The 10,732-nt window shown below is 41.3% G+C and overlaps 1 protein-coding gene across 1 annotated transcript; it reads left to right on the top strand.

Annotated features, from left to right (window-relative positions):
• The first annotated feature begins 6,172 nt into the window (after nucleotides 1-6,172).
• On the top strand, nucleotides 6,173-9,546 carry LOC123750009 (uncharacterized). Its single transcript, XM_045732135.2, has 5 exons — nucleotides 6,173-6,313; nucleotides 6,717-6,794; nucleotides 8,506-8,985; nucleotides 9,063-9,253; nucleotides 9,352-9,546. Exons 2-5 carry the CDS (start codon nucleotides 6,717-6,719, stop codon nucleotides 9,476-9,478), a joined length of 876 nt encoding a protein of 291 aa, XP_045588091.1. The 5' UTR covers nucleotides 6,173-6,313; the 3' UTR covers nucleotides 9,479-9,546.
• Nucleotides 9,547-10,732: the final 1,186 nt, after the last annotated feature.

The following is a 10,732-nucleotide window of genomic DNA, read 5'->3' as shown; positions in this document are numbered from 1 at the left end:
CGGCCGTAAGTGCCGTACTCCCCTTAAGGCTTTCAAAGACTCTCTCAGAGATGCCACCTTCAGTGAGCATCAGAATGTGCCCCAGTTTCTTCAAAACCTTCAACACATTCTAGAGAGAGTCCACCGCTTTGCCCATGATAATCTATTGAAAGCCCAGGTGAGAATGAAGACTCATTACGACCAGACCAGCAAAGTAAGAAAATTCAAGCCGGGAGACTTCGTCCTTGCTTATTTCCCTATCCCAGGTTCACCTTTACAAAACAGATTTTCAGGACCCTACTGCGTCAAAGAGTGCAGAAGCAACAACACATACGTCATAGAGACTCCAGATAGGCGGCGGAAGACCCAGCTGTGACACGTCAACCTCCTGAAGCAATATAATGGTACTCCTCCCACTGTCTTGATTAATTGTTCTACCTTCACAGAACCCTACATCCACAGTGAGACCATCCCGGCTTCTTCTCCCGAAAGCACTGACAAGGAGTCGGCGCTTTCTAATTCCAAAATCCTTAATGATCTTCCCAAATGCTTTCAGGATAATACTCGTGCTCCTATGCCCTCTTCTAATTCCACTCTCACCTCGTCAGATAAGCCCTACATCCTCCATGTCGACGCCAATGGTACCGACGATGGTGGTGTCGTGATGCAGCAACGAGGCGAGAAGAATACACCTGTCAGCGACTACTGCTACAAGGAACGACGGAACAATTGGCAAGGAGCTACTCTTCCTCATCCTGAAGCTTCAGCACTTCACTCCACACCTGAAAAGTGCTCGGTCCACCATCAATACGGACCACACCACCCTACACCTCCTGCAGCACGCCCACTTCTCATCTCAACGTCTTCTACTATGGGCTTGCTAACTGCAGAAATTCAACCTGGAGACACGCTATACCAAGAGTCTGACAACATCTTAGCCCATGATCTCTCCAGAGTTTATGAAGTAGAAGCAACTCCATCTAATACTCCACCACATAACGACGTACTTCTTCCAGAACCGCAGGCTTCGGGGGAGAGTTGTGACGATAATCTCCTTCAAGAGATTGAGCCTGCTCTTCCCTCCATAATTACGTCTTCACAATTATATAAAAAGACTATGGAAGAAATGTCCAACAACGACAACAACACCAGCAAGGCTTGCCAGGGTGAGCAAAACGTATGCAGCCAGCCACCTGTTCGAACTCCAACCACCAAACTACCCGTTGATCGCTACGGCTCCGCTGATTGGTCGCCGGTCTGGCTGCACCTGCCTCGCCCCCCCCAATACTACCTGATGTCTGGGGTCGCCCCAACATCAGTCCTGAGAATGTTCAGTGCTTTCGTGGCCATCACACCTCCCAGCTAGACTCTAGCGTGTACTGAGAGAGGTGGTGGCTTTAAGCCAATATTCCAGCACCTCCCACTTAACTTTTGTATTGCACTTGTTATTTTGCCTTAACGTAACTTTTCATTTTGTCATTTAAGTATTCTTATTATTTTGATTCATTGATTTTATTATAAGAATTTGTTTGTGCATTATTTTCATGTTTTGATTTATTTAACGTAATTAAAATTTCATTGTTAAAGTTTACTTGTGTTTTGTGTGTCTTCTCCTTACCTTACCACAGACGAAGTTCCAGTTTTTCTATTTTTTTTTATAACTATGTGACGAGGCCATACCCCTAGCCTTAAACAGCCGAACACCAACGCGTTACCGTCACAATATATATATATATATATATATATATATATATATATATATATATATATATATATATATATATATATATATACATTTATATATATATATTAGTATATTTTGGTAGCAGTCATTCCTGTAGACATATGTTATTAAATATGACCGAAAAAGTAAGATTAATAATTCTAACACGAATTTTCTCTATCATTCTTACGTTCTTTTCACTGTTGATGGTAATTCAAAGATCAATTCTCCAAAATTAAATTTTTATTTCTAGACTGACGCGACACTTGAGCGCGTTTCGTAAAACTTATTACATTTTCAAAGGCTTTAGTTTACAAACACACAACTGAAACTAAATAGAGCTTACACATCTTTCGAGTTTATATCTATATTTGGGTGAGGTGGATGAGGTGAAAACGAACTTTCAACAATGGGTATTGAATGGGTATTAAATTCCAACACAAGACAGAACACGAAACAATGGGTATTGAATGGAAGTAATTGTAGAAAGCCTATTGGTCCATATTTCTTGATGCTTCTATATTGGAGCGGAGTCTTGAAGTGGGTAAAATATAGTTGTGCATTAATTGGCTGTTGACTGCTGGTGTTGACTTCTTGATGTGTAGTGCCTCGCAGACGTCAAGCCACCTGCTATCGCTGTATCTATCGATGATTTCTGTGTTGTTTGCTAAGATTTCTCTGGTGATGGTTTGTTTGTGGGAAGAGATTATATGTTCCTTAATGGAGCCCTGTTGCTTTTGCATCGTTACAAGCCTGGAAAGAGATGTTGTTGTCTTGCCTATATACTGTTTTTTTTTTAGGCTTACTGTCCCCAAGAGGGCATTTGAAGGCATAGACGACGTTGGTCTCAACTAAAGCGTTCTGCTTTGTGTCTGGAGAGTTTCTTATGAGTAGGCTGGCAGTTTTTCTGGTTTTATAGTAAATCGTCAGTTGTATCTTCTGATTTTTGTCTGTAGGGATAACGTTTCTACTGACAATATCTTTCAGGACCCTTTCTTCCGTTTGATGGGCTGTGGAAAAGAAGTTCCTGTAAAATAGTCTAATAGGGGGTATAGGTGTTGTGTTAGTTGTCTCTTCAGAGGTTGCATGGCGTTTCACTTTCTTTCTTATGATGTCTTCCACGAAACCATTGGAGAAGCCGTTGTTGACTAGGACCTACCTTACCCTACAGAGTTCTTCGTCGACTTGCTTCCATTCTGAGCTGTGGCTGATGGCACGGTCGACAAAAGCGTTAACAACACTCCTCTTGTACCTGTCCGGGCAGTCACTGTTGGCATTCAGGCACATTCCTATGTTTGTTTCCTTAGTGTAGACTGCAGAGTGGAAAACTCCGCTCCTTTCCATGACTGTTACATCTAGAAAGGGCAGCTTCCCATCCTTCTCTATCTCGTAAGTGAAACGCAACACAGAATTCTGCTCAAATGCCTCCTTCAGCTCCTGCAGATGTCTGACATCAGGTACCTGTGTCAAAATGTCGTCAACATACCTGCAGTATATGGCCGGTTTCAAGTTCAAGTCGACTAAGACTTTTTGCTCGATGGTACCCATGTAGAAGTTTGCAAACAGGACACCTAGGGGAGAACCCATGGCGACCCCATCTACTTGCTTATACATGTGTCCATCCGGGCTCAAGAAGGGTGCCTCTTTAGTACAAGCTTGGAGTAGTTTCCTTAGACTGGTTGATACCTGGTTGATACCTGGTTGATGGGGTTCTGGTAGTTCTTCTACTCCCCATGCCCGGCCCGAGGCCAGGCTCGACTTGTGAGAGTTTGGTCCACCAGGCTGTTGCTTGGAGCGGCCCGCAGGCCCACATACCCACCACAGCCCGGTTGGTCCGGCACTCCTTGGAGGAATAAATCTAGTTTCCTCTTGAAGATGTCCACGGTTGTTCAGGCAATATTTCTTATGCTTGCTGGGAGGACGTTCAACAACCGCGGACCTCTGATGTTTATACTATGTTCTCTAATTGTGCCTATGGCCTCTTTAGTACAAGCTTGGAGTAGTTTCCTTAGAATGTTTTCTGGTATGTCAAGAGGAGTACAGGCCGGATCACGGTACACTCTGTCGGCTATCATCCCGATTGTTTCATCCTGAATGAAACAATGAAAGTGATTGTTTCATGTTTCATCCTGAATGAAACAATCGGGATGATAGCCGACAGAGTGTACCGTGATCCGGCCTGTACTCCTCTTGACATACCAGAAAACAGTCTAAGAAAACTACTCCAAGCTTGTACTAAAGAGGCACCCTTCTTGAGCCCGGATGGACACATGTATAAGCAAGTAGATGGGGTCGCCATGGGTTCTCCCCTAGGTGTCCTGTTTGCAAACTTCTACATGGGTACCATCGAGCAAAAAGTCTTAGTCGACATGAACTTGAAACCGGCTATATACTGCAGGTATGTTGACGACATTTTGACACAGGTACCTGATGTCAGACATCTGCAGGAGCTGAAGGAGGCATTTGAGCAGAATTCTGTGTTGCGTTTCACTTACGAGATGGAGAAGGATGGGAAGCTGCCCTTTCTAGATGTAACAGTCATGGAAAGGAGCGGAGTTTTCCACACTGCAGTCTACACTAAGGAAACAAACATAGGAATGTGCCTGAATGCCAACAGTGACTGCCCAGACAGGTACAAGAGGAGTGTCTTTAACGCTTATGTCGACCGTGCTCTAAGCAACAGCTCAGGTTGGAAGCAAGTTGATGAAGAACTCTGTAGGGTAAGGAAGGTCCTAGTCAACAACGGCTTCTCCAATGGTTTCGTTGAAGACATAATAAGATGGAAGGTGAAACGCCTTGCAACCTCTGAAGAGACAACTAACTCAACACCTGTACCCCTTATTAGACTATTTTAGAGGAACTTCTTTTCCACAGCTCATAAAACGGAGGAAAGTGTCCTGAAAGATATTGTTAATAAAAACGTTATCCCTTCAGACAAAAATCAAAAGATACAATTGACGATTTACTATTAAACCAAGAAAACGGCCAACCTACTCATGAGAAACTCTCCAGACACAAAGCAGAACGCTTTAAAAGAGACCAATGTCGTCTTTGCCTTCAAATGCCCACTTGGGGACTGTAAGCCTCAAAGAATTCAGCGTATAGGGAAGACAACAACATCTCTTTCCAGGCGATTAACGATGCATAAGCAACAGGCCTCCATTAAGGAACATGTAATCTCTTCCCACAACCAGACCATCACCAGAGAGGTCTTAACAAAAAACACGGAAATCATCGATAGATACAGCGATAGCAGGCGGCTTAATATCTGTGAGGCACTACACATTAAGAAGTCGACACCAGCAATCAACAGCCAATTAATACACAACTATATTCTACCCACTTCAAGACTCCGCACCAATATAGAAGCATCAAGAAATATGGGCCAATAGGCACTTTGCAGTTACTTCCATTCTTCCCTTTAACTTACAAAATATTATACCCATTGTTTCGTATTCTGTCTTGTGTTGAAAGTCTGTTTTCACCTCATCCAAAACTGTTGTAACATATCACCTCACCCAAATGCAGGTATAAAATCGAAGCTGTTTAAACTGTGTTTAGTTATAGTTGTGTGTGTGTAAACTAGTCTTTGAAAATGTAATAAGTTTTACGAAACGCGGTCAAGTGTCGCGTCAGACTAGAAATAAAAGTGAATTTTGGAGAATTGATTTTTCAGTTACCATCAACAGTGAAAAGAAATATAAGAAACATTGAGAAAATTCGTGTTAGAATTATTAATCTTACTTTTTCGTTCATATTTAATAATATATGTATACAGGAAAGACTGCTACCAAAATATACTAATATATATATATATATATATATATATATATATATATATATATATATATATATATATATATATATATATATATATATATATATATATATACCCACACATACAAAAAGAATAGGGGTGGTAGGAGAATTCAGTGAGGATCCACGAGGCCTTCGCTGAGTACACTTTATTTTCTTCTCCGAGGCTATGGATCCCTGCAATTTGACCAGAGGTGATACCCCCTTTTAGGTTATAAATACATATGTATACATGTGTACATGATATATGTCAGTGGGTCGGGAGGTTATTGCATAACATTAAACTGGGTTACGAACGAAAAAGAACGAAGAGCCGTATAGAAGGACTGAGCTCAGTCCCGCGAGAATCGTTATTGGTTTCACTACATTGTGGACTCATTTATGTTTAATTTGCTTCTATATAAGAGCTTAATCATGGTAAAAAATGTAAAACTTTGTAATTAGTGAAGTTATTAACAAACTATTTAGCACGACATAATTAAGAAACAAAGAACTTTTACAATAATTCAAGAAAGTTAGTGATATAATGTTAATGGGAAGGGAATGAAACAGTACCACTTTCTCCTGTAGTTGGCGCACTCGTCAATAGATGGCGCTGTTAGGCAGGGCGAGCGTCGGGTTGGGTGATACAAGATCTATATATTTTATAGAGAGCTTTCCTATCCTTCTTCTATAGTCTCTTGTTAGTGCGAGTGTTTATAGTGTGTGGGGAAGGCAACGAGTCGGCCCACCTTCCTGCACTTGACATTCAATCCCTAACTTCCTGTGGTGATAACACTCTCTTTGTCCTTCAAGGTTTGTGTGTAAATAGATTAGTTTATTGTTATTTGTTTAGGTTTAATAGTGTTATGAAAGTGGCGTTGGATAACGTTTCTTGGTATTTACCTTTTTTTTTTTTTTAACACTGAAGCTGGTATATGGGTGTTAATGTTCTATCCTGCTAATTTGCCAGACTTCCCGTTGTCAGTACTCTAGTTATATACGAAGATGATAAACTTCTGCTTTTCACTAATGCATGCGAAAAAGAAACTGGCAAAATTATCTTCATTGTCTTGCTACATTCATTTTCGGTAAACATTCACCCTCCAGCACTTTGTGCAACTTGCCAAGCTTTCTTATATACCAATGTTAACTAGAACGGTTTTGCCGCATTGGGGGACGTAGTTATTGATTTAACATAAACTACATTATTTGTCAGATGACCAACAGTTCCTGGCTAATATTGTGGACAACCCTGGTAGTCTCCCAGGTGTTTGTCGTTGCCCAACTTGTTAACGTGAGTAAACGTGTTTTTTTTTTTTTTTTTTCCTAAATATTTTGGTAAAATATTTTATTTTTCCTATAAATGTGTAATTATTGTTAAAACACTAGTTGTACCCGGCCATGTGTTGCAGAGCCACAGCCTCGTTTTCCCCACCATTCGACTCTCGTCCCCCAAACTTCCCCTCCCACCCTCTCCCTTCCCATTCCCGTTCTTCCAACCATTTCCCTCGTCCGATGCGTTCCCAAATAATTTGTTCCCATCAGCAAAATTGGAACGGTAAAGAAAAGGTAAAAGAAATGGTTAATACGGAAGAGATAAAGTACTCACCAAATGTGGCGTGTTGAACATCGCAGCTCGCTTCAAAATGCCATGTCGGACAATAATTAAAGTCTTGCTTCCATGAAAATTAATCATCGATGCAGTCCGTAACATTGAAATCGAATTGTAATACTTAGTACGTGTTGCAAATACGTAAAACAGGTAGCTTTAATATATATATTTTATTGTCACAAATGGGGCTGGTATATAAAAAAAAAAACTTACATATTCCAATGGAACGTAGTCAAAATTTCAAAGCAATCGGTGAACTTTCTGATAAGGAAATTTGAACATAACTTACATTTATACTATAAAATCTATATACCATGTCACGCAGGCGCTGTTGGACGACCTTGGCGAGTCTCGGGTGTTTAGTTGTGTATATGCTAGTTTTTCTAACTATATAAAAAAGTTGAAACTTCCTTGTTGGGCTTAGCTGAAATTCATGAGATCGAATGTCAGATTCTAAATATTTAAGGGAAAGTAGCACTTGTATGAAAGATTACAATATAGCATGACATCAGTCTGTCGTAACCCTTAATTGTCTAATTATTAAATACTATTCTGGTCTTGGGATCCTTACCAGCAGTCATTTTATGGGTACGGACTGACATTTTAATTGTAAGATTACAAAAGATAAATCAAACGCAGGAATTTAGTAAACTAGCCTTGCTATTTTGAGGATGCCCTAAAGCTTACAGCTTTAGACCTTATTTTAACAATGGAACCATTTTAAATTATCTTTAGCTTTTACATGTAAAAGGTCTAAGTTTGTATAGCATTTTACACTATTCGTCAATGGGTTTCCCTAGAGTTTCTTGTTTACAGTAAAGTTGACTTGATTCTACCACAGAGTTGATGGGACTTAACGTTAATCTTGGTTACTGTATTGGGGCTCTACAGAGTGGGTTAAAACGCCAATAAACCTTTTGGTTATTTAATAATTTTGATCACTGTAGATTCTTAACTGATACTTTTATCTAAATTTAAAGTTAATAGGTCTTGATGGCGGTAGCTTGGATACTTGGATGTCATCACTTCTCAAAGAACACATCGGGAATGTGGGGTTCTGTTTCCCCTAAAGTTTCTTGAACTCGATTAAGTTGAAAAATTACCTGGTTGACTGTTTGGTAACTGTGACATTGTCATCATTATTACATCATGCACAACCTCTTAAACCCACTAATCTTCACTTACTAATAAAAAAGTTCTAGTGCAGTTTTCTGGTTTATTGCCATACTATAAAACTAGGTGCCCCTTAATAGTTAATTCTAACTTTTCAAATGCTTATTAATGTATTTAGTGTAGGTGCCTCAGACTTGAATTTTAAGTATTTTACAAATTTAAGTTTTCTAATGGCTCTTAAATATGCACTTCAAACTGTTTTCTTCATCCAACCCATCAGCCTGCCTCTCCTTATGGCAGTCAGACCAGAGGACCAGGAGGTGCGGGTAGTGCCAGCTCTCAGGGGTCATCAGGTCAACATGGCAGCGGTTCAGTAGTACGTGGCGGCCTGGGCAGCGGTCCAGTTCTGGGTGCTGGAATAGGACTTGGCAGCAGTCAAGGAGTAGGTATTAACCTTGGCCAAGGAATCGGCAGCGGTCCAGCTGGCAGTTCTGGTCAAGGAATTAGCGGGAGTGGTGACAGGCCTGGACAGGTTAGCAGTGGACCTCTCGCTTCCTCTAGCAGTAGCGGTCCGGCTCCTTACGCTGGGGCTAGGTATGGCAGTCCACAAGTGAGCAGAGTTGACGCAGTATTTAACCCCACTGTCACCCAGCTCTTCACCATCGACCGCTTCGTCACCCTCACTGATCAGGCTTTCCAGAGTGTGGCTGTCACCCTCACTTCACTCACCGTTCAGACTGTCACCACTGGAACACGAGCGGTGAGTACTTGGTATGTATTGTGACAAACGATGGTCTGGAGGCTGAGCTTAGACTAGCTCATTGTTGTCTTACACAGGTGGTACAGACGCCGGTGGATGACAGTGTCGCCCTCCAGACAACGGTAGTTGTCAGACCTTCAACATTAACGGTCACGTACGTGCAGTCAGACTTCAGAATTGTGACTGAAAGATCTTTAGACTACGTGACCATCGCCCACACCTCTTACGTCATCATGCAGACGACCTATACTACTACTGCTACCCAAGTGTAAGTTCGATACTAAGTCTACAGTATTGTACTGCAACTTCAAATTCCCTTGCTTGCTTGTAAAGGTACTGGCTAATTGACAACTTTACTCCCCACAGGCTGTCGTACACGACAACGTTGGTGAGAACAAACATCAATACTAAGAGCACAGTGTTCACGGACTACCGCACAGTCACCGACACGGTCCTCGTCCCCGGAGCTCGCTACGGTTATAGACAGCTTTAGCACGTCCATCCATGCCAAGATTTTAAAGAACGAAATATAAAGTATATTCAATAAAATGGCTTCTGGGTGATCATATTTTTTTTCCCCTTAAATGGCTAGATTAGTAGCGTCGATAAAGATTTGCAAACATTATTGCAAAACGGTTCAATTCAGCAACAGCTGGTGGTCCAGAAGTCGAGCATTGTCAACCTGACTGACAGGTTCAGGTAGAATAAACTGAGGCATTGGGTTAATTATCTTGCAACCTCCTAACCAAATTTATTAACAAAAGTGTTGTCCTGGTCAGCACAACTCTCATAGGCTAATAAGCACTTCAATTAAATCTTGGTTCTAAAATTGAAAGTGTTGTGGTTGTGAAGTCTAAAACCCTTGCTGCTCATCCTCTCAAAGCATGAGTCGGTACGTGTCTTCTCGGCGACGCGACATTATTTGATGCAAAATGTGAGAATTGCAAACTAGAGTGTAACCAACGATATTCGGAGGCAACGTTGCTTGTGACGAAGTGTTAATTCGTAGTGAATAGTGACCCCTAGAGTGAAAGGGGGGGTTAGACTTGTCAACCGTTGTTGGTAGACATTGATAGACAATTATTTAATTATCTTGAAAGAGAATCTTGAAAGAGAATCTTGAAAGAGAATCTTGAAAGAGAATCTTGAAAGAGAATCTTGAAAGAGAATCTTGAAAGAGAATCTTGAAAGAGAATCTTGAAAGAGAATCTTGAAAGAGAATCTTGAAAGAGAATCTTGAAAGAGAATCTTGAAAGAGAATCTTGAAAGAGAATCTTGAAAGAGAATCTTGAAAGAGAATCTTGAAAGAGAATCTTGAAAGAGAATCTTGAAAGAGAATCTTGAAAGAGAATCTTGAAAGAGAATCTTGAAAGAGAATCTTGAAAGAGAATCTTGAAAGAGAATCCCCCCTCCCCGCTCAGCTCGTTGTCGCCGTGTGGGGGCTTAGTGGGCGGCTGCCGGAGTGTGATGCTCCTTGGGACAGTCCAATGTCCTTTTCTAGCCTTGTGCTCCTGCTGCCGTCCTCTCCAATTCTGCTGGGCATCTTTTCCTTTTCCTTCTGTTTCGTTTTTCTCCCCCTCTTCTCCTATCTGCTTGCCGTTTCCTACCGACCTTTTGCTCATTCTGGTTCTTCCCTTGGACTTCTTCTATTTTGACGCCCGGGTGCTTGAGGAGGCATACGCATGCACCCGTAGAACTGCAGTACCCGACGTCGAGAGCGAGGGGAACCTTTTATTGTCAATCCCCA

Source organism: Procambarus clarkii, chromosome 54 (assembly GCF_040958095.1).
Source record: "Procambarus clarkii isolate CNS0578487 chromosome 54, FALCON_Pclarkii_2.0, whole genome shotgun sequence".
Classification (NCBI taxonomy): Eukaryota; Metazoa; Arthropoda; class Malacostraca; order Decapoda; family Cambaridae; genus Procambarus; species Procambarus clarkii.
The sequence above is the reverse complement of the archived record's forward strand: the minus strand, read 5'-3'. Positions and strand labels throughout refer to the sequence as shown.